The sequence below is a fragment of the Sinocyclocheilus grahami genome, unplaced genomic scaffold (genome assembly GCF_001515645.1).
Source record: "Sinocyclocheilus grahami isolate Dianchi unplaced genomic scaffold, SAMN03320097.WGS_v1.1 scaffold1958.1, whole genome shotgun sequence".
Taxonomy (NCBI): Eukaryota; Metazoa; Chordata; class Actinopteri; order Cypriniformes; family Cyprinidae; genus Sinocyclocheilus; species Sinocyclocheilus grahami.
Genome location: NW_015507137.1, coordinates 44,817 through 70,271, shown reverse-complemented (window position 1 = coordinate 70,271; position 25,455 = coordinate 44,817). Strand labels below are relative to the sequence as shown.

At 38.8% G+C, this 25,455-nt stretch overlaps 1 protein-coding gene across 1 annotated transcript in view; it reads left to right on the top strand.

The window, feature by feature from the left end:
- Positions 1–25,455, top strand: part of LOC107573487 (band 4.1-like protein 1) — a 116,922-nt gene that overhangs the window by 60,853 nt on the left and 30,614 nt on the right. The window contains exons 6-8 of the mRNA XM_016259919.1: positions 19,597–19,815; positions 20,278–20,365; positions 20,593–20,745. Coding sequence (XP_016115405.1) covers positions 19,597–19,815; positions 20,278–20,365; positions 20,593–20,745 — 460 coding nt within the window. The remainder of the gene's footprint in view (positions 1–19,596; positions 19,816–20,277; positions 20,366–20,592; positions 20,746–25,455) is intronic.

The window sequence follows — 25,455 nt, the reverse complement described above, 5'->3', positions numbered from 1 at the left end:
GGGGTGGGGTTAGACAATAGACATTAGAGCACATGGCACACGGAAACAAACAAAAAAGCCATGTGGTCACACAAAATAAAAACACAAGCACATGGCCAGCAAAACAAATCACCAGCCATGTGCAAGACAAGACCCGAACACGCAGCTGATGAGAACTCATAAGCCGTGTGTTCACACAAAACATGACATGAAAGCACACAGCCCGTGAAAACACAAGCTGTGTGCTACACAGCACGAGACAAAACATAACATGAAAGCACGCGGCCGATCACAAACCATGTGCTAAACAGAACACAACACACGTGGACAGAGCGTACGGCCCGAGCAATCTCGAGACCGCACGCTCCACAGCAAGACAGAACATGGAGCTCAACAAGACATGAGTGCCGGGATCCGACCATTAAACAGGAACATGAAAGAGGACACACAGACGAGAGCGCACGGTTTGAGCACTCTCGAAGCCGTGCACTCACATGAAAACAACGACATGACGGGAGTGTCAGGGCTCTGTCACAAAACCATGAATAAACTAGACCGAAGTGACAGAACCCTAGCAGACATCTAATGCAAGGAGCTCTAGCACTCAAAATGGTTTCCATAGTAGCAGACTAAAGAGTCGAACTAATCAAAGTGCTCCATTCAGAGGCTAAACCTAAAGTTTCCACATCTCTGGACAGGGGTGCTACACCTACAAGACCATCATCATGTTGTCTGTCCTCACTACCACATGACAGTCTCGAAGATCTGAAAAGAAATGACAAAATCAGAAAGACTGCTATCATCTCCAGGCAATTTATGCACCATGTGAGTGAACCACGCCCAAAACTTGTAAACCGTGCCCTGGCTTTGTCAATGATATATGTGTAATGATTCACTTGTGGCAAAAGATTGCCCCTAGATGGGGTCCCTGAGCCAAATGGGGTCCTATGTGTGTAACGGGCAAATATGCTTCAGCAGTTTATCATAAACCTCAATGGGGGGCATGTCCTCCAATTTATGGTCATCAAATCAGGAACAACCTTCATTTGGCCGGGGCCGAGGAGCCTTGTCTATCTGCCTCATGTCAATGCACTTATAATGGAATGCATGTGCTGTTAAGCAAGTGTGCAGGCCCTGATCCTTCTGAGTGGGTGCTGACACTGCTAAATTGCTCTTCTGCTTTGCGGCACAGAACTTATCAATGACAACAGTAACTACATCTCAAGATTTCCTAATGGAGTTTCTGGGAAAAGGGCAATGGTCTTTAAGGCAGAAAACACTTTCCAGTCCAGCTTCATCTTGAAACCACAAGATGAACTAAAAGTTCTGTATACAGTAATGAAGGACACACTTCCTGACAACCCAAGGAAAGTGTGTCAACATGGTCATCACCAAATTCCTCAGAATGGACCAAATATCATCCAGGCCAAAAGAGATTACACTGCAAGCTTCCAGGCTTGGACACAATCCAAACTCAGCCAGAGAGAAAAATTAATGCAATTAAAATTATGCACACAATCAGAAGAGACCAAGAAAAAGAAATCTGTTGGTTCATTCTCCATATTGGACCTTATGATTTCCGTGATGCAGACAACACAGACAGAATCACAAAACCGATTCATAAAAATGTAATTTACTGTATAACACAAAATGTTATACAGTAAAAAACAAAGTTTGATTTCTTTTACTACACATACTCAAGCACATAAATGAGGACATGAACACAGGAACCCCAGAGTTGCTCTGAGAGTTCACTTCATGAGTATTTTATCATTCAGCCCGTTGAGTTGACTTTTAGCTGCATTTCTCGGACAAAAACAACAACATTCCAACTCACACAGCATCAAAGAACAAGAGGAAAAGCTGAAACCAGATCTTCACACCCGAACGACATCATCAGTTGTGTACCATTTCCTCAGTGAGTGTTTCGACTTTTTATCACAAGTCACCCTCAGCTGACACAGACCCACCACAGGCTGATGAGACCTGGGTGTGTGTCACATGGTAGCTAAACTGGTCATTTGGTGTCCCACACTGTCTCCTTTTGATTCAGTCACAGCCAGTGAATGATTCTTTCGGTGACAGTGGCAAGCTCCTTAATTGTTTTCCGCTGGGCCTAGCCTCTGTTACTGACTTCCTTCAGAAGCCTTATTGTGGAACTGGCTACAAATCCCCTCCACATCCACTGGACTCACCATCACCTTCCAGTTCTGATTTTCTGTTTCAGCTGCCAACTCTGCATAGTGCAGCTATACTTTCATTTGTAAGTCTCATTGATACCCTCCTCCCAAGGGACTGTGAGCTCCACAATGAAGACACAACAGCAGGAGTTGGACCAGAGGGCTAGGTCTGGGTAGAAGTTCACTGTGATTTCTGGTGGGAAGGTTAGTCTCTGGTTTATGTGGCCCTGTTGATGAAATTTAACATGTTTGTTTCAATGTTTCACAGATCACTCCATGTGATTTTATGTTGATCTAGGTCAGGGATGGCGAACTCCAGTCCTGGAGAGCCGCAGCCCTGCAGAGTTCAGCTCCAACCCTAATAAAATCTCACCTGCCTGTAGCTTCCTAGTAACCCTTCAGACCTTGATTAGCTTGTTCAGGTGTGTTTGATTAGGGTTGAAGCAAAACTCTGCAGGGCTGCGGCTCTCCAGGACCGACATTCGCTACCCCTGATCTAGGCCATCCCACCTCATCCAGCAGCCTTGCTGGGCTTCAAAGACCAGTCTGGCACATATGGCTACTTCATATGGTGCCAGAATTCATATGGTGTAGACTTTTGTCATGTGGGTGTTGTTGCCCCCGACCCAAGTCCCCCTCTTCTATGTTGGACTTGCCCAACAAGTGAATTTGCTTCTAAGGGCCACCTTCACTTCTGCTACTACCGAAGCTGGATCCCATTTCCTCCCGGTCGCTAGGGTCAACACAGCACCTCTTTTAAAAGGGTCCTTGAGTGTCATCTCCAGCCTAGCTTTGGCGCATTTGTACTATTTCACAAGGCTTGATAGAGGCAGAGAGAGAGAGCTCCGTTCCCATACAGGCCTATGTTGCTAAGGCATCTTGGTAGCCTGAGCCACTTCCTCATTATGAACTCACCATCCTCTCCAGCCACTCAGCATGGGAAGTGTGACCTCATAGGTAACTGGCCACATGAGATGGGGCAGCAACCCAACAAAACACAAAATAAAATCCAGGCCTGGTCCTCTCTCGTCTTTCACTGTGTAGCTCCTCCTTTTATCCTTCCGGAGCTCCTCTGTGGGACTCGAGACCGGTGAGTGGTGCAGGTGTCACGCATTAGCATTTACTCCACCGGCCTCGCTCCGTTCCCATGGCTCTCGGCCCCGCCCCTCTCATCACAGATTATTTTAGGGTGTTGAACCAGGCAGTGGAGATATATGGAGATGACAAAATTGTCATCGTCAACAAAGCGATGACGAAGTTTGAATTTGGGAACTTTTGTGGGCAGGTTAAAAATAAATATTGAATGACCGTGCATTAATTGGTCTGTTTCCTTGCTTTATGTGAAAGAGTATTATGTCACTGATGTATGGATTTAGGGGTCAAATTTGGAACTGCATTTTCAGAGTGATATTCTAAACAAAGTGTGATTAGGCATTTGCTTAATATTTCTTGGGTAAATGGCAATAAATCTCCAGTTGGTCTCTTATTCGATAATCTACCTAATTCATAAATGTGAAGCAAAATACATTTGCATTGACCAGACAGGCGAGATTTATAAATCTTGTCACAGAATTATAGCACATATTGTGGTTTATAAACAATAAATGGTGCAATGTGTGCAATGCCCACATGCTGTGCATACACAATTACATGAAATCATTATCCAGAAGCTACAAAATATAGAAATGTAAAGTAGAAAGTAGAAATATAATTGGTGCCCTGCTTTTAGAATAGTTTTTATAAGAAATGCTATATTTTGTTTTAATGGCAGGAAGAAATTACTTAGCTGTGAAATTTAAAATATTTATATTTGAATAACAATCAAAAATGCACATCCGAACATAGCTTAGCAACACTGTCGGACTTGCTCAGTGGTTGACTGGTTCAAACAGATGCAATAACCAAGTAGGCCTACAGTACAACCACTGTCATACAATATGCTATTGATTTTGTGATACTGCATGCTGTGCATCCGTCTGGATCACAATGACCATTAAAAGCACTTATTCAAATACATACAGTTGCAAATCAAAATTATTCAACCACCCAGAGACTTTAGTACTTTACATTTAGCCCATGCATGTGCTTAAGTTAAATAGCAAATATGGCAAAGTCAGTAGATCTCTCACAAATGCTATAGAGAAGAAATAGTTATATTACATTAGAACGTCTTAGGCTACATGAAGATTTCCAAGACATTAAAGTTCCTAGAGACACAACTGACAATCTTATTCCTTTGCTTAAAATGTGTTGTACCTCAGCAACCTAGACAAACCTGCAGTGTACAGCCAAATGCTTTCAAGATGACCCAATGAAAGGAGGGAAAAAACTATTAAATGCAGAGTTTAAGAACACTAGACAAGTATGTGCATGTTGATGCATCTTGCTGAATACTACTCTTGACCAAGAAGAACATAAAAGGCCAACTATTATGGTATGTGTAATAAAGCTCACAAAGATGAAGATAAACTCTTGAAAATAGACTTTAAAAAAAAGATACTGGAGACAGGAATAATTACACCAACATAAACAAGAACTGACAAACACTGAGGGAGAACTGAGGACTTATAAGCATGGAAACACAAGATATACAAGTTACAGTTCACCCCCTCCCTGGAAGGCGCGTCCTCACACCATAAGTAGTCCAACAGAGGAGGGAGGGTGGGGTCTATGGAAGAGGGCTTGAAGTAGGAAATGGGCAAAACCAAAATATTCCAAAGAATAAATCCAATTGGGTGTGGAGGGTGGGAGGATCCAGATGTTGGTCCAGAGACCGGCGAGAACAAGGCCCAAGGGCAAAGTCAGTGGAGGGGGAGCCATGGTGTTGACTTGGCAGAGGACATCCTGGGGACAATCAATGGAATCGGAGATGGAGCTGCTGAAGATGGAGACGCAGGTGGAGCAGAGCAGAAGGAGAGTCTGGGTGACATCCGAGGTAAGGAGGGCCAAGGCAGAGCTGATGACTCATGTGAACGAGGCGGAGAAGGGGACCTGGAAGACCAAAGTAGAGCCGGAACAACTGAGGACAACGGTGGAGCTGGAGGGAAAGAAGAGCTAGATTGAGCCTGAGGGATAGAGGGATGAGGCAAAGCTGGAGGAGTGGAATCCCAAAGCAGAGTCAGTTTCACTTCTGACCAAGGCGGAGCCTGAGGGACAAAGGAGCCCAGTGGAGCTAGTGGGATGATGGGTCACATTGGAGATGAGAGAGTAAGGAGGCAAGGTAGAGCCAATGGGTCTGAGGGCCGAGGTGGAGTCCAGAGTCCAGAGGCAGAGACAGAGAATTTTCTTGCCTATGCAGAGCTGGTGACCGAAAGGCCTGAGGTGGATTCGCACAACAGGATGGAGTGGACTGAGGATGAGGGACTAACTGGAAACAGCAGAGGCATGGCTAAGTAATTGGCTGGTTCTAGAAGAGGAGGAAGGAGAAGGAGGCTGGGAGGGAACACAGGAAAATGTGAGCTGGGCAGAACCAGTGGAGATTTAGGAGACGTAGAAAACACAGGAGAGCTGGGCAGAACCCATTGTAGGAGACTCAGGAGATTCAGGAACATTGGGTATTACCTCCCCAAAGAATTTCGCTGCTTTCGTGGAGTGGGTGCTAGTGAACAACAATTTGGCTTTCACCAGATTCAAATCCAAAAAGTCTCTGCTGTGATCCTCCAGGAAATGGTCTTCCTGCTCGGGGCATAGGAGTTGGAGAGCAGGCGAGTCCATTGGGGAAAAAATAAACTAAACAAAAGAAAGAAAATCACTGCTAAATATATGAACTGTCTTGGTTGGTTCTTTTGTTAATGCACATGTAGTAAAGCTCATGAAGATGAAGGTAAACACTAGGAAATAGACTTTAATAACAAAGATAATGAAGACAGGAATAATTACACAGCAACATAAATGAGAACTGACAAACACTGAGGGAGAACTGGGGCCCGTTTCAATAAGGAGGTTCAACCAACTCTGAAACTTGAACTCTTGAGTTGACTGACCCTGAGATGGGAAACTCTGAGTTTTCCATTTTAGAACAGCTGAATTGTGTTAGTTCAATCCACTCATAGTAGGTTGACTCTGAGTTTAGCGCGTGTACCATGACTATGAGAAGTCATGATCAGTTGAGCTCCGAAATTATGATTCACCATGGCAACAGCACCCGACAAAAAGACATCTGCATAAATTGTGAATAATGTGTATTTATTTAATAACTGTGGTGGTGGTTACAGCATATATCTCGTACTACCCCTCCATCTGGCATCCTTCCATTCCATACAGTAATCCCATTTATTTTCAGAAGGTGCGAAGGTGGGAATATGCATATTATCGATGCATCCAACTACACTAGAAATCCTGAAGGAAATTCTAATTATTGGGTTACTTCCAGAGGTCACAGCAAGATGTTATCAAGTGAATGCCATTTATCAGATTTGCCTCATTTAAACCAATCTACACCACTGATCTACAGACCAGTGAAACTCCTCTTTGACAGATTTGTGCCCAGGAAAAAAATTCTCAGAAAGAGCGTGGCACACTTTCCTTATTGGTCTGCATACAGTGGCCTAATGTATGTGCTCTAATGCTCTAAAGCACTAATGTGCTCTGCATTTCCAATCTTTTATAGACATCTACAGTTTAAAGGGGTCATCGGATGCGACATGCACTTTTACAAGTTGTTTGAACTGAAATGTGTGTACACAGCCACCCTATAATGATAAAGAGCCACCCAGAGTTTTATTTTTTTATCTCGTTAAATCATTTCCCCTTTCTCATATCAATTCTCAGATGCCTGTTACGTCACACAGACCCAGGCCCCTCCCACAATTGTTGATTGACACTATTGTTTTACCTTAGACCAGCCCTGAGTGAGCTGTCATCAGTCCGCCATTGTTTCGATGCCGGAGCAGGAGTAGACAAGTAGTCTCTTAAGAGTTTGAGGTGTTTTGTTGTTAGATGCAATAATGAACATAGCAGTCATCATTTACTCCCGACATTTGAGCCACTGAAGTCTGATCATCTTCAGGATTACGTTTGTTTTTGAAGACAGGGTGTAAGCGACATTGTGCGAGCAGAGTTCATTAGCATTTAAAGAAACATGCACTAAAATGGGTTGCTGTTTGCAGAGCTGTTTTTGGCAAGGTAAAAAGGGTGTTGTTTTACACTACTATTGAGAAATTTTAACCAAAGTATGTTATAGACTTTTCATAAAGAATTATATCAACTTGTGGAAAATGGGCACCTGATGACCCTTTAAGTGGTACCACTCAAATAAATATGCATGTGAATATGGGCAAAAAAACAACAACAACAACTCCCTATGAATTTATGCAGCCTCCTCGTCTACAGGATCCTTTGATGGTGTCTGCATGATGAAAATATGCGCAATGAATGTACCTGCACTGCAAAAGGAATGCTTTTCTTACTTAGAATTTTTGTCTTCTTGTTTCCATTCAAACTATCTGAAGATTCTTAAATCAAGATGAATTTTCTACATAAGAAAAAATGACATAAGGTATATAGTCTTATTTCCATGGGGGGATGGGGGGGGTGGGGGTGCTCAGGGAATTAAGAGAAACTTGTTCGATAATCTTAATATTACGCCTGTAGGGCTTAATAAACTCAGCTAAGTATTCTGGCGCCATTCCGTGGAGTGCTTTAAAAACATAATCAGCTTTCCTAGCATTCATTATCATCCTTGCAGTAGCATTTTTTACCAGCTGCAAGTGAGCAACATATGTTTGGCAAGTACCTACATAAAGATAACTACAATAATCTAAACGGGGAAAAAAATATAGACATGGACGACTTTTTCCAGGTCACTGACTTACAAAATTGGTTTCAATTTGGCTATTGTCCCTAAATAGAAGAAACAATTATGAACCACCGTCTTTATCTGTCGATCAAATGTAAGAGACAAATCAAAAATGACTGCCAAATTCTTTACTTGATCCTGCATGTACCCCTTCCATGGGCCTAAGTTATATTTTATCATCTGGCTACAAACTGTATGACCAAAAATAATCATTTCTGTTTTGTTTTCATTCAATTGAACGAGATTCTCAGCCATCCACAGCTTTACTTCCTCCAGACATTTGAGAACTGTAGCATTGGGATCCTTACTACTAGGTCTCAGCGGCATATAGACTTGAGTGCCATTTTAGATTTATTTATTTTTTTAGATATTTGTACCTGAAATAAGACAAAAATACTAAGTAAGAAAAGCAATTTTGCAGCGTGAATGAATGAATGAGGTATTCAAATGTCGCTTACACTTTAAAAAGGGAGGAGGAGACCGAAAGAAACTCCAAAAGGTTTACCAAAGAAACCTGGGGCCTGTTTCATAAAACAATTTTACCAAATAATCAGAATCAGAATCAGAAGAGCTTTATTACCAAGTATGTTTACACACACAAGGAATTTGACTTGACGACAGGAGCTTCCAGTGTAGAAGAAAGTACAAACATAGTGCAGACATACATGATAGTGTAGACATACATAGGAATAACACAGTAGGGATGTAATATAAAACTAATATAATAAAAAAAAGAAAAATTGAATAATGTACTATATACAGAAATAGAAGTTATTTACAAAGTGTGCAGTTTAATATAAATATACTATGTTAGTTGTGATGGACGATGTATAATTATGAAAGATTAATTGTTAAGACTGAATATAGCCTGTGGGAAAAAACTGTTCTTGTGCCTGGCTGTTCTGGTGGTCAGTGCTCTGTAGCGCCAACCAGAAGGCAACAGTTCGAAGAGAGAGTGGGCTGGGTGTGAGGGGTCCAAGGTGATTTTTTTAGCCCTTTTCCTCACTCTGGAGATGTAAATATCTTGGAGGCTGGGCAGAGGGGCACCAATAATCCTCTCAGCAGTCCTGACTGTCCGTTGTAGTCTCTTGATGTCTGATTTGGTTGCTGAACCAAACCAGACAGTTATGGATGAACACAGGACAGACTCAATGATAGCAGAGTAGAACTGTTTAAGCCAGGTTTAATCCAGTTAGTCTGATTTATTGTCAGTTGATTTGGTTCAAAATAAGTCAGACTAACCAAAATAAACCTGGCTTATTTGGTAAGGCAAGGCAAGGCAACTCTGGGTTTTAAGTACTATGAAGGTAGCTCGGCTTTAATCTGTGTTTGTCGCCATGGTATCTTATGCTGCACTGCTAACCTGCAGGTTATGTTCTGGATTCGAGATCTCAGACTGAAATTTGACCAATCAGCTGTGATCAAAGAAACATATAGGTGACGTCACATATCCCAGTGTCTGTTGCAATGGCTTCACCTTTTCTACCAAATCCTGTGGATATCTCCACACAAATTGTTAGATGAGCACTTCGTTCTTGGAGAACATGAGGCAGATTTTGTGAATAGAAAGTTCTTTCACAGCCTCAATGTTCAGGTAGGTGTACTAAACATGAGTGATATTTTAATACTGTGTTGCTCATTGTTATGAATTACAAGATGTTACAGTCCATAACAATATATTTTTTTGCAAAAAAAGTGTCTTAAATAGCTGAAAATCATGATTTCTTGTTGTCCGAATTAGTCAGTGCATTTTTTCCATCATGTATCGTGTAATCAAAATATTTTATTGTACTTTTCTTTTTGTAATATTTCATTCATTTTATTTATAAAAGCCATATAAAAGAGTCATTTACCTAATTATACAACATTATTATTTTTTTTTTAAATAACATTTTTCTTATAAAAATGTGTGTCCGTAAATCTTGCATCAACTCTGTTACCATACCATACTTTGCCTTTAAATTAGTGGAATTATCGCCCACAACTATGTAAGATAAAGTAAATTATGTCACTTTCCCTCACTGTTAAGATCTGAAGCACTGAAAAGTCTATGTGCTCGCTCTAAGAAAATATTTTAATCTAAAAGTTCTTACTCCAATAGTTATGTTATAAAGTGTCAAATCTGTTACCACAATATCAAAAGGAAAACAGATTTTTTCATTGATCACACTTTGTGTTATTTAAAAGTCTTTTAGTTTTTGGCAAAATATAAAGAAAATTGTCAATTCTGTTACTCTCAAACTCTGTTACCAAGGTAGAGTAACAATGCTGACAATGCAGTAACATAATTGACAGTCCATTGGACAATTATCAATTCTGTTACTTTACAATTCTGTTACTTAAAGGATCAACTCTGTTTATCAACTATTTTCACAAAAAAACAATACATTTGTTTAAAATCCTAATAAACATTATTGATTTATTTTTGCACCCTTATAATATTTCAACAACATTTCTCTTTTTTTAACTGGATATTGTATATAATACATTTTCAGATGAAAAATATTTGCTCCAAGTGGATGGTTCTGCGAAGACATAGTTTTGTTTTAGTTTTTTTTAAAGGTATGCATAGGTGAAATATTATCTCAGTTTCAAGTGTTGGAATGTAAGGACTGTTTGTCTAATGAAACAAGAAGGATTTTTCCTGTTATGATTTATTGTTATTTCTACACAGTGGCTAATTAGTCTGCAACAGAGTTGACAAACAGTACCATAAAGACATCTGTTTTTTTTCATTAAAAGTAAAAAGGAAGTAACTTGTGTTTGGCAAGCACTGAATTATTCAAATTAAATATGTTTTCAATAAGATACTGAAAAAAAAAATGTTAGTGAAAAGCTTGTAAAACTTATAAAATTTTCCCCTTTTCTGTTCTGTGACAGGGCTTTTTGATGGCCTGTTGATTTTTTTAGCCCTTTTCCTCACTCTGGAGATGTAAAGATCTTGGAGGCTGGGCAGAGGGGCACCAATAATCCTCTCAGCAGTCCTGACTGTCCGTTGTAGTCTCTTGATGTCTGATTTGGTTGCTGAACCAAACCAGACAGTTATGGATGAACACAGGACAGACTCAATGATAGCAGAGTAGAACTGTTTAAGCCAGGTTTAATCCAGTTAGTCTGATTTATTGTCAGTTGATTTGGTTCAAAATAAGTCAGACTAACCAAAATAAACCTGGCTTATTTGGTAAGGCAAGGCAAGGCAACTCTGGGTTTTAAGTACTATGAAGGTAGCTCGGCTTTAATCTGTGTTTGTCGCCATGGTATCTTATGCTGCACTGCTAACCTGCAGGTTATGTTCTGGATTCGAGATCTCAGACTGAAATTTGACCAATCAGCTGTGATCAAAGAAACATATAGGTGACGTCACATATCCCAGTGTCTGTTGCAATGGCTTCACCTTTTCTACCAAATCCTGTGGATATCTCCACACAAATTGTTAGATGAGCACTTCGTTCTTGGAGAACATGAGGCAGATTTTGTGAATAGAAAGTTCTTTCACAGCCTCAATGTTCAGGTAGGTGTACTAAACATGAGTGATATTTTAATACTGTGTTGCTCATTGTTATGAATTACAAGATGTTACAGTCCATAACAATATATTTTTTTGCAAAAAAAGTGTCTTAAATAGCTGAAAATCATGATTTCTTGTTGTCCGAATTAGTCAGTGCATTTTTTCCATCATGTATCGTGTAATCAAAATATTTTATTGTACTTTTCTTTTTGTAATATTTCATTCATTTTATTTATAAAAGCCATATAAAAGAGTCATTTACCTAATTATACAACATTATTATTTTTTTTTAAATAACATTTTTCTTATAAAAATGTGTGTCCGTAAATCTTGCATCAACTCTGTTACCATACGCCTTTAAACCTTTAAATTAGTGGAATTATCGCCCACAACTATGTAAGATAAAGTAAATTATGTCACTTTCCCTCACTGTGAAGCACTGAAGCACTGAAAAGTCTATGTGCTCGCTCTAAGAAAATATTTTAATCTAAAAGTTCTTACTCCAATAGTTATGTTATAAAGTGTCAAATCTGTTACCACAATATCAAAAGGAAAACAGATTTTTTCATTGATCACACTTTGTGTTATTTAAAAGTCTTTTAGTTTTTGGCAAAATATAAAGAAAATTGTCAATTCTGTTACTGTCAAACTCTGTTACCAAGGTAGAGTAACAATGCTGACAATGCAGTAACATAATTGACAGTCCATTGGACAATTATCAATTCTGTTACTTTACAATTCTGTTACTTAAAGGATCAACTCTGTTTATCAACTATTTTCACAAAAAAACAATACATTTGTTTAAAATCCTAATAAACATTATTGATTTATTTTTGCACCCTTATAATATTTCAACAACATTTCTCTTTTTTTAACTGGATATTGTATATAATACATTTTCAGATGAAAAATATTTGCTCCAAGTGGATGGTTCTGCGAAGACATAGTTTTGTTTTAGTTTTTTTTAAAGGTATGCATAGGTGAAATATTATCTCAGTTTCAAGTGTTGGAATGTAAGGACTGTTTGTCTAATGAAACAAGAAGGATTTTTCCTGTTATGATTTATTGTTATTTCTACACAGTGGCTAATTAGTCTGCAACAGAGTTGACAAACAGTACCATAAAGACATCTGTTTTTTTTCATTAAAAGTAAAAAGGAAGTAACTTGTGTTTGGCAAGCACTGAATTATTCAAATTAAATATGTTTTCAATAAGATACTGAAAAAAAAAATGTTAGTGAAAAGCTTGTAAAACTTATAAAATTTTCCCCTTTTCTGTTCTGTGACAGGGCTTTTTGATGGCCTGTTGGTAGGAGACAGGGGTTATGCATGCCAGAGATTTTTACTAACCCCCTATCCTGACCAATGTTCCCTCTAAGCTGCGCGCGCGCGCGGCCGCGCACTTCTTCCACCACGGCCGCGCTGAAGAAATAATGTGCCGCGCACACGCAAAAATGGGCTGGGAAAGCCATTTGATTGTATTCAAGTAAAAACGAAAGAATTGCAATGATCGGGTAAACCACTATAAAGTTGATGTCGCTATAGAGTTAGAAACGGTGAATGCTGTTTACAGGTTTCATAGAAAGAGAATGATGTGCGCCAAATGAGTCGCTGTAGAAACCGAATACTTCAGTGGTTGCGGACGAAGTAGCTCAAATCGAGAACCAACGCAAACGCAATGACGTGAAATAAAACGTCCTCGTGTTTTAAAGAAGAGTGGCTTGATTAAGTGCTGGAAATAGCGGATGATGGGCACAGAACGGTAACAAAACTCAGAGTTATTTACAGTCACACACAGGTGTATTGTGAAAACTGTACTTCATAGGGATGTTTAGATAGCTATAGAAGAATTCACGTTCACGTTTTTTTTTCTTTGAAAATATTTAACTTGCAGATCTCAGTTTAAATGCTTCAGTTTGTTTTGATGTTATATTATATTATATTAGGCCTATATTATAAACCTAATAAATAATTGACCTTGTTTTTTAATGGAGTCACTTATGCTCATCAAGGCTGTATTTATTTGATCAAAAATACAGAAAAAAAACAGTACTATTGTGAACTATTAGGCTATTGCAATTTCTAATATTTTTTTCCTATTTTAATGTATTTTAAAATATAATGTATTCCTGGTGAAGCAAAGCAGAATTTTCAGCATCATTACTCCTGTCTTCAGTGTCACATGGTCCTTCAGAAATCATTCTAATATTCTGATTTATTATCCGTGTTGAAACTGTTGTGCTGCTTAATATTTTTTTTATTGTGCTCTTTTGATTCTTTGATTAGACTAATAAAAAGTTAAAAAGAACAGCATTTATTAAAAATATAAATATTTTCTAGCAATATAAGTCTTTACTATCACTTTTTATCCATTTAACACATCCTTGCTGAATAAAGGTATTAATTAAAAAATTTGTATATGTTTTTGCTCAGGTGGCCGAAATGTCCGCCCAATAGAGAAAAGTTTTGCTCAGCAAGAAAAAAAAATTTGAGGGAACACTGATCCTGACCCTCAGACAAGGCCACAAAACCTCTTCAATGTGGCCCTCAGTAAATCCAGGGTCAAGATCGAGATGACCTTTGGCATCCTAAACTTTCAACTGGCTTCGGCGGTTAAGGGTGTCACCAGAGCGGGCATCACAGATAGTGGTTGCATGTGCCATTCTGCACAATATAGCCACTATCAGAAAGGAGCGAGTACCACCACAAAACCAGCTTCTCCCCGATGAAATTGACCCGATCACACGTGACCACCCAGCTGGCGCAGCTGTCAAAGATGCAATCACCATACAATATTTTACTTAATAAAAGCACATTGAAACTGCAGATAGGTCTCAAATGGTTTTATGGTTTATGTGGCTAGGGAGGCAGAAAGAGAAAGTTGCATTAATAAGTATTCAGTGTTCATACTAATGTGTTGCTTGGATTAGTAAATTTACATACTGAGATCTGTTTTTCCAGGTGTTTGATCTCCAATTAAATTTTTTTAATTTGGAGGCTCCTCAGCTCATAGTCCAGCTCCTTTAGTGTGCAGTCCAATTCTAGGCTCCTTTTGTAAAGGGCCCTGACTGAGTCAGTTTCCACCTGAAACATAATTCCACCACAGAAAATCATTACAAGTTTTCTTAAAGGGGTCATATGATGTTGCTAAAAAGAATATTATTTTGTGTATTTGGTGTAATGAAATGTGTTTATGCTGTTTAAGGTTAAAAAAACACATTATTTTCCACATACTATACATTATTGTTTCTCCTCTATGCCCCACCTTTCTAAAACGAGTCGATTTTTACAAAGCTCATCGTTCTGAAAAGTGAGGTGTGCTGTGATTGGTCAGCTATCCAGTGCGTTGTGATTGGCCGAATACCTCAAGCATGTGACTGAACTTAAAGGGGTCATATGATGTTGCTAAAAAGAACATTATTTTGTGTATTTGGTGTAATGAAATGTGTTTATGCGGTTTAAGGTTAAAAAAACACATTATTTTCCACATACTATACATTATTGTTTCTCCTCTATGCCCCACCTTTCTAAAACGAGTCGATTTTTACAAAGCTCATCGTTCTGAAAAGTGAGGTGTGCTGTGATTGGTCAGCTATCCAGTGCGTTGTGATTGGCCGAATACCTCAAGCATGTGACTGAAATGTTACGCCCCTTACCATACTGTGATGCCATGTCCCGGTGCGACAAGACAAAAACATTAAAACCCATTACAAATGAGACATTTGTTACATCCAGTGGGGACATAATTACAGATTATAATGACTTATACTGTCTTTTTATGCATTACGTTGCGTTGCATCACGCCGCGTACACATAAAACCATGTCTGCATTTGTGATCGGCAGTGCGTTGTGATTGGCCGAATACCTCCAGCGTGTGACGGAAATGTTACGCCCCTTGCCATATTTTGATGCCTTGTCCCGGCCGGAGCGACAAGACAAAAACATTAAAACCCATTATAAACGAGGCATTTGTTGCATAGCATCATGCCGGGGAAACATAAAACCATGTCTGCAAACAACAAGCGCTACTCTACACTGCTCAAAACTCTCGTTTGAATCGTCAGTGGCAAATTCTTTAAAAATAAATAAGTACTTACAGTCTGTGAGTCAGAACAGCCGGCATTGCAGTCTACTCTGCCAGGAAACAGTCCTCCATAAAATATGCTGCACACATCTGAATATTTGGGTTGAACTGTTCTGGAACAGGGTTGTAAATACAACTTAACCACTGATTTCTAGTCGTGTGCTCTTTTGGAAGGCCAAACAAAGTAGTTTCGCTTTCACAACCAAACACACAGCATCACACACGGCGGGCTTGAGTGAGCGGAGGCCAGCAGGCTTGAGTGAGCGGAGGCCGGCGGGTTAGAGTGAGAAGAGGCCGGCAGATTAGAGTGAGCGGTGGCCAGCAGGCCAGAGTGAGGAACGGCCGGCGGGCTTGAGAACGGCGAGGCCGGCAGATTCGACGAAGGAGCGGCCAGCGGGCTTGCGGCAACCACATGTGACGACCCCGGGCGCTTCGTCCAAGGTGAAAGCCGATCTGGCGATTCACAGCAATAAGTTGATGTATTTCCTCAGCGACCAGCACGGATCAGCTCTAGGCATGACGAAGCGGATATCGTCCTCTTTTGGAAGGCTAGACAAATTAGTTTCGCATTCACAACAAAGCACACCGCGTCTCCACGATATGGCGGCAACAACAATACTACAGCGAGAATAAAAGTTACGCCTTCTTTCTTTGTGTGAACATTTGGACGGCGTTATACAAATCTTCCCACATCGTGACGTAGACATGTGGGGGCGTATTAGAATGAGCCGTTTTAGGTAGGCGTGGTTGACTTAACTTTTATAAAGAATATTTCTTTGGATTTGAGACTTTAGTCTTTGCAACTTTACAGATCTTCTTTATGCACCAAAAGCTTGTAACACTCCAAAGAGAAAGGAAAAATTTAAAATCGCATCATATGACTCCTTTAAGGCAAATCAAATCACAAATGGCATGACTTAATACAGGCACAGGACTGGCTGTAATTTATTTGAAAGGTTTAAAGCATTAACTTGTTCACATTCCTTTTGAAGCCCACTGAGGTAGAGGCCTCAGTTTCTGGGGCAGGTTGTGAAAAATCCTACAATACACTGCAAAAATGGCTTATCTTATTTCTAGTCAAAATATCTAAAAAATCAAGATACTTTTACTAGATAAGCCAATTGACTTAAGATATTTAGTCTTGTTTCCAGGGGGGGAAATCTAAATTAAGTGCATTTTACGTAAAACAAGTAAAATTATCTGCCAGTGGGGTAAGTAAAATATTCTTAAAACAAGAGAATATTTCGGAGGACCGAAACGTACTCGCTCTTTGGAGCAAAGAAGGGGAGGATGATCAGCTCCCACTAGTAATATAGATTTAACCTTTTGAAACTCCTGCAGAAGAATGCCTCTTAAATGTTGATAGCGTTGCTGGAGGATCTGCACTGGATAAGTCTGATTGTGTTTTGGAGGATTTGTCGTTGTGTTTTCTGGCTTATTTTGTTTTCGGATTTGTCATTGTATTTTCTGACTTGTTATAATTGTTTCGGAATTGTTGTTGTGTTTTCTGAATTGTTATTTAGTTTTTTAGATTTGCATTTGCGTTTGTAATTTGTTATTTTGTTTTCAGAATTGTGATTTGTTTTGCACTTTTCGGCCACCGTATGGTCTCGATATTCTGGCTTTCCAAATTTTGCATACTGCAAATCTCCATTTTATGAAAATGGGGTGTCTATTTATAGTAAGTGCAAATAGCCAGCCTTGTTGGCAGAGGCTATTTCCACTAACTCTGCCCACCAATGTGTGATTTGGCTTGTCAACACTAGACATTAGTCTAACAGCATCTCCAGTGGCATAGACGGTAAAGAGCGTGCTGTTTTTTTATGCGATCAAGTTCGAATCCACCTTTTGCCATTTTTCTTTCTTCCTTTTCAAATCTCACGTCAGAAAGGCATTTATTTTCAATAAAAATGAGGGAAATAATCGAAAAGTTTAAATAAAGTATTGGGTAGGGTTAGTGTAGGTGTAGGGAGGGCTTATATTGTCCCAATAAGGTGGCATAATAATTTGAATTAGGCTAAAATAATAATTTACACTCAATACGTTATTATTGCATACTGTTACAGTTCTGAAGTGCAGGTAATTGCCAATATTATAAATAGCTGCTGCCTTATAAAAATGGTAGATTCCCAAGTGTTTATATTGAAAGAAATGATCTCCCTGTTCGGGCGCCATTTCTGTAACGGTGGTGGCACCCAGGTAACCAGGTTTAGTAACAAAAATATAAGTTTACCAACTCAAAATGTTCGGCCGCCAGACAGGAATAAGCCTGTCAAAAGTAGTTAAACCCAGATAGCCGTTCAAAACCACCCATTACATACAAAATCCCACCAGCAGAGAATATAATGCAAAGCAGGAAATAAATTCTCAGGGGAAAATAGTTTTCAGTTCAGTTGAACGTATGTATTTTTCACAAGACAAAAAAAAACTAAGAATTAGTTCACACGAAGGTGAACATACATTACACATCCATCAGTCAAAAAACAAACTATACAATAAATTGGTAGTATTGCGAGACTCCAGTCTAACTCTGCATTCACCTCAGCAGTTTCGATAGTCCGTGCTCAGTTACAATTCAAAACCGATAAAAAAGGAGGGAAGAAAACAAAGGAATACAAACAAGATTAATTCCAGTCGCCCAGACCATTCGACGAATTAATATCTTAAGATGGAAAAGAAAATACTCACATAAGGAAGTTGTACGGTACGGTATGTGCGGGCGAACTTTGGGTGAGTGCTGATGTGTGTTACGGGAAGCCATGAGCCATCCGACCGGCCGCTCATGAACTTGGGGAAACAGTTTTTTCAAACAGCGGAGGTGGATTTTCTCCAAGGAAAAGGCATCCAGGTACAGACACTTCCCTGCCGCTCCTGAAACCTCACCCGCCTCTGCGCTAGTCCTGCCGCTCGGATAATGACCTCTTTAAAACCCTCCGGCGCTCGCTCCAGCATTACAGAGTGCGTGAGTGTGCGCTCCGCTGAACCCGGTAAACTTTCACTCTAGACACTCTCGACTTCTTCCTTCTCCACTCTCCACTAACCCGCCATCCTTTGATTCTGTTCCACTACATATAGCCACATCACTTCCTTCCCAAATTAGGCTCCCGTTCCTATTCGCTGGCGGTCAGGACAATTGTTTTGGTTTCATTTTCCCAGTTACGCCTTTTCCCGTTCCGCCACAATCTTTTGTTCTCTTTTACTTTCCATGTTAGGCATACTGCAATTTTTCTGTTTAGTGTCATGCTAGTTGTGCAGACATGGTGCAAGTTGGTGGACAGTTCAATGGACAATTCTGGGCATTCGTTTCAGATGTGTGCTCTCAGAAAACCATATATCAGAATTTTAAACTGATATGATTTTAAAATGCATGCAAATAATAAACTGTCAAAGAATGGCAAAGAACTGCAATGTCATGATAATCAAAACCAAGCTGTTTTATTTTGGCAGAGAGGGGGACAACAGCTCATTTGCATTTAAAGATACATGCATGAAAACAGCATGTTTTTGCTTCTGTAAAAAAATGGGCATTTACAGCATGTAAAATTATAAATGATCTGTTGGGTATTTTGGAGTTGAAACTTTACAAACACATTTAAAGGACACCTGAGACATTTATTACATCTCGTAAAAAGGGGCATAATATATGCCCTTTAATCAGCCAAGCCAACATGATTATTGGCCAATGTAATAATAAACATTGCAGTATGTCACAATAAACATTGTAAGTTGCAAGGCATAATTGCATTACATGTTTACATTACATTGGATTACATTGTGTAAAAATCTTAAAATTTGGCATTCCAAATGACATTCCCATCACAAAAGAGATACCAAAATCATGGACTATATTGTTTCCAGGTTATTGTTTATTTTAATTTAAATTTCTAGAAGATTTGCATGCTCTGCGAAGTAAACAAAAAAAATACTGAAATGTATTATGATAGTATGTCATTCTGAAGACCGCTCAGCTTTTCTACAGGTCAGGCATTAACTACGAAAATAAGAATATGACAAAATTTATACTTTTAGGAGATATTCTCTGTTCCAGGTACTACCTGTGTTTGCAGCTGCGAAATGACATCCTCTCTGGCCGTCTGCCCTGTTCCTTTGTCACACATGCTTTGCTGGGTTCCTACACCGTGCAGGCAGAACTGGGAGACTTTGACCAAGATGACCATGGCTCCGACTACGTTAGTGACTTCCACTTTGCCCCCAACCAAACTCGTGAACTGGAGGAAAGGGTGATGGAACTACATAGAACTTACAGGTCTGAGAGAGATATTACAGACTGTATTTATTTCAGAGAGATTTTACAGTTCTTGTTTAATGCAAAAGAGATTATATTACAGATTATATTAATAATACAACCAGTATATGTAATGTTCCCTGCCTATGGCCTGAGGTGCTGGGATGGGCTCCAGCATGCCTGTAAACCATACATAGGAAAGGCAGTTGGACAATGGATAGGATGCATAATATTACCAAATATTAACAAATATTCTGTACTGTTTCAGAATAGTTCTAATTGATTTCTTAAAATTTTATTATAAAACTTTTAATAAATATATCAGTTCTTTAATGAATAAATCAGTCCTGATTGTACATTCTGTATGGAGCTGCAGCTATGCAGCTATGTTTGAAGCTGTTGTAAATGCTGGGAAATGCACACATGTGACTGTCAGGGGCACCTTTGGATAACCAGAATGGTTATTTTCTTCCTTTTTCTCAGGGGAATGACACCTGCCGAGGCGGAAATTAATTTCTTGGAAAATGCAAAGAAACTCTCCATGTACGGTGTTGACCTGCATCATGCTAAGGTACATAAAAAGCACGTGGTACAATCTGTAACTACAACTGTTATAGACACTACAACAGCAAGTAGCTTGTAATTAGTGCCATTAGTGAATATAGAAATCATACACTCAACATTTAAATGTTTTGTAAAAAATATTTACTAACATAGTATTAGGCAAACTTCTTGCAGTAGAAGTTATGTAATTTAGCTGACTGTGCCTTTAATAATCACCAATTCTTTCTGAGGCAGGATTCAGAAGGGATTGACTTAATGCTGGGCGTGTGTGCCAATGGTCTATTGATTTACCGTGACAGGCTGAGAATCAATCGTTTTGCCTGGCCAAAGATCCTCAAGATCTCTTACAAAAGGAGTAATTTCTACATCAAAATCCGCCCTGGAGAGGTAATCAGATCTTTCAGAAAATCTTAAACCATGATAATTTCACAAAAGTATCCGTCTCTTGAAAAAACATAGAAGCAAACTGTGGCATATTGCTGAAAGCATTAAATAGTCTAAGTAAGATGTAGTCTTGGCTTAAAATATGCACACAATTTTCATACACACACACACACACACGATATGAATAGAGATTTTAAGCTGAAAGCATTGATTTTCTTTAACTGCACTTTGTTAGTTGTGCATCTGCACTTTTATGAGATTGTGGTCCGAGGCTGTAATACAAAAAGTTTCCTGTTTATCTGAATGTGTATTATGTTTTGCTCGCTTTCACACATTTCAGTTTAGCAAGATTTTTAAAGCCCAATTAGTTTAATGCGTACAAGTTTATGTGAAAATAACACATTAACTAATATAAGTAAGAATACATTACAGAAATGATATCCTCCGCTGAATAAAGCCACGTCAGATCACGCTGTTCTTCTGAGGTAAATTTCCGGCTTATTCCTCATAGCGAGTCTTCTTCCAAAAATTATGAAAAGTAGATGAATCTTGATTTTTTTTTTGTTTTTTGTTATATGTTTTTTGTATCTAGGTGATGAGAGCTTATGCGCGCAGGTATGGCTGCAGATAATGAGCTCAGACGGGAAAGACTGTACGTCGCATTGGTTTCATATGGCTTACATAATCAGAGAATATTAGTTTTCGATTTTAATTTGTTCATTTAAAAGTAGACACTTCAAGTTTTGTGTAGACATATTTCTCACATCTGTGTGTCAAGTATTTGCTAGTTTCGTTTTCAGACATGTTTCAGAAAGAAGTTCACGGAGGCCGAGATGGCAGAAAGTGTGTTTTCTTTATTTTACAATGTTTTGTTGTTATTGTGAGTGTACACAAATAAAAGTAGACCCATTACAGATTTGACTGATTTTAGTCTTATCTGTATGCTGAGTATTATAGGTTATTTTCTCTGTTATCAGGAATAACTGCAAATGAATGCGCCAGTGCGCAGATGGTTAAAGAGGCTGCATTCGACGATAAATGTAAATATTGATTTTAGAACTGTTGAAATTATTTACAGTATTTAACTCTTACTTTATAAGGAACTGTAATTACATTACTTTTAAATGAACAGTAATCCCTTACTTTACTTTTACAGTGGATAAGTAATTTAATTACAGTAACACTGCTCAAGACTTACTGATATAAAAATTACAATTAAACTTTATTTGGAGTACAATTAGTTTACTTGTGTATGATGCAAATTTCTTAATATTAAATCTAAAATATGTTTTAATGTCACTATTGATGAGGATTGTATGATTTTTGAGTAATATTGATCTTTAAATGCAAGATATTTAGGGTGCTTTCACACTGGCACTTTTGATGCGGGTTACACTGGTTCGATTGACATCAGAGTTCGGTTCATTTGGATGATGTGAACGCTGTCTTCCGAACTCGGATGCGCACCCGCGAACTGTACCAGAGTCTGCTTAAAAAGGGTGGTCTGGGGTACAGTTCATGTGAACTCCGGTATGGTTCGCTTCTGGTGTGAATGCAATCATACCAAATCACAAAAGTGAACCTCTGTTATTAATGACATATTATTTTATAAAAATCAAGCATCGCGTTTCAGGCAGGCCACGTCAGACAAGCTCGTATCAGCTGATCGTCAGCTGTTCCTGATGTGTACCAATCCAGTGACGCTTATCACAGCGGTCCATTTAATTCCATTCTTTCAGTATCTCTCCTAACGCATCGCTGCTCGCAAATCAAACAGTTGCAGCATGCTTCAGAAACATCTGAAATCCACATCTAAGATAAGTGAATGCTCTTTTAATCCATATTGCTGTGTATTTTACGTGGTCTGCCTAACTGAATTAAAAAAATAGCAACTATAACAAGTTAAACTAAGTGATGTTAGCAGTTTTGCACCTTATGCAGGAGCGAAATATTAAGCATATTTGCAGCAGCATTTACACATCTGTGTTTATACAGCTGGAGCAACACGCAGTCTAGAGTATGTAGAGCATGTAAATCACTCTGAGGACACGCTGATAGTAACAGATATGAGAACAGGTTAAATGAAATAGGCATTCTTGTGTATGCATTTCAACCGGGGTTCGCCATATCCAGTGGCGTAATCTCAATATCACTTTGGTTTATTTCTAAAATTATGTTTTCATTAGCTGTGATGAGTGTGCAGTTGATTCAGCTGCACACAGCGTCAGAAGTATGCGCTTCATTGCTCCTAATGGCTTGTATACAAATAGAGAATAATGTTATTGTAACAGAGAGGCAGTGGCGTTAGGATCCATGTGCAGCTTTATTAGTTCACAAGGCAGGTCATACAGGCATAAATCGTTAACTGGCATTAGAAACAACGAAGGGTGGACAGAATCGTAAAACAGTATTCGTAATAAGGGTCGAGACAGGCAGCAGACAATCAATGGCATGAATCAACAAGGCAGGCAGGGTCAGAATAGGTAGGCAGCAAGCAATCGTAAACAAGTAAACAGTCCAGGTAATCAACAGGTATACAACACAGGGAAAACGCTCAGAAATGTCTGCTGCGCTATTGTAGGGCATCTCTTTGAAAACCATGCATGGTCTTTAACCCTCTGGGGTCTGAGGGTGTTTTGGGCCCTGGAGAAGTTTTGACATGCCTGACATTTGTGCTTTTTTTCAGTTGCTAATAAACATTTTAATGACTAAGTTTAGTAGCACCATAATCAGCACAAACTGGGCTACAATAATATGTGGGCAGCATGTATGTATGTGATTGTGTTTTTGAGAAAACAACGTTTATGCGTGCTTAGTGAAAAACTTAAATTTTAAAGTCACTGAAATCTGGGGTCTGAGTGTGTTTTGGGCCCTGGAGAAGTTTTGACATGTCCTGACATTTGTGCTTTTTTCAGTTGCTAATAAACATTTTAATGACTAAGTTTAGTAGCACCATAATCAGCACAAACTGGGCTACAATAATATGTGAGCAGCATGTATGTATGTGATTGTGTTTTTGAGAAAACAACGTTTATGCGTGCTTAGTGAAAAACTAAAATTTTAAAGTCACTGAAATAAGGCCATAAAACACATACAGAACATTTGTTCACAGGACTATTGAGAACAGATCTTGAAGTCTAGAGTTTTTGCATCAGAATGATGTGAAAATCATCTTGTTTACTCACTCACAGAAAACAATATATTGATTTAAATTTTCTAAGACACTTTTTGTGTAGAAAAGGAATATGCGAGGGGGCGTGAATGGTCATGTATAATGAGTGATTCACACCTGAGAAGACAAAGGCCTGCATAATGAGCTGCATAATGAGCTGCATAATGAGCTGCATAATGAGCTGCATAATGAGCTGCATAATGAGCTGCATAATGAGCTGCATAATGAGCTGCATAATGAGCTGCATAATGAGCTGCATAATGAGCTGCATAATGAGCTGCATAATGAGCTGTCAGGTGTGTGACTGAGAGGGAATTGCTACAAGAAATAATGAGGGAAAAAGAAATGTATCTATTTTTTTGTTTGTAGTTTATTTAGAATATATATAACTATCACATCATTTTGGGAGTGTGTGCATCACATGGTCTTAGCTGTGGTCCAGGCTCTTGTGCGGGGCAGGAATCTCAGAGCTTGTGGAACATGTCAACGTCAGTCTCTGGTTTCCATGACCAAGTGGGCTGCTTATTTGCTTTGGCTCTCTTTGCAACAGGTTCTTTTGCACTGTTATTCTCACATCTGAAATAAAAAAGCCAGCATGCTGTTTACACAAACTACATGATTAACATTATTGTGATGTTCACTGATACTAGTACTAATTTATCTAAACAAAGAACACAATTACCACCATATTTTAATATTTTACCACGAAGTAACTAAATCAAATGAAAGTAACATCAGTAAAATAGTGAATGCACACTTACTCTGAATGGAGTTATGGAGTTGAAAACTGAACGAGTGCCCCCTTCCTATGAGAGATGCAGGTGAAGGCAAGAGTGGTGTATTCCCCACAGTACCTTAGTATAGTATGCATACTTCATGAGAAAACAATGCCAATTCTAACATTTTAACACTATCAACCACAAATAATATTACCACATATTCTGGGAATAATACAATTACTATACTGTGCACTTACTCAGTGTGATTTTCCAGCGAACTCAAAACTGAACGACATGCGTGTGCCTTTCTTGTGCAAGATGCCGGTGATGCAGCCACAGTCCTAAACGAAAATTAAAACGGTTTCAAACATTTCAGCATCATTACTCCATAAGACATGGGTATAACACATTCAAAATATTTACACCAGAGCAGATATTCATGAACAGAAGCTTAGTTACATTCATAAACACAAGCATGCTTTGTATGTAGGCCTATACAATCCAAAAACTATAATTATAAACATGTATGGCTATATTCATGAACAGAGAATATCCTATCACAGTAAAGTTTTGACTAATCATTCTTACTGACATTAGGCTAGTGACATTATAACTCATATTACTTTTATATCATATTTCTGTCTGTTATAGAACATAAAAAACATCCTGGTATCATGACATTTAGATGATGTGAATGAAACTTCATAATGTTTCACTTGATTATACAGTCAGGAATTATAGTTTGGAGAAAGTCTAACTAGTAAAATGTGTACAAGTTAAGTGAAAACTAATACAAGTAGGTTAATAAAAAAGACTTACTCA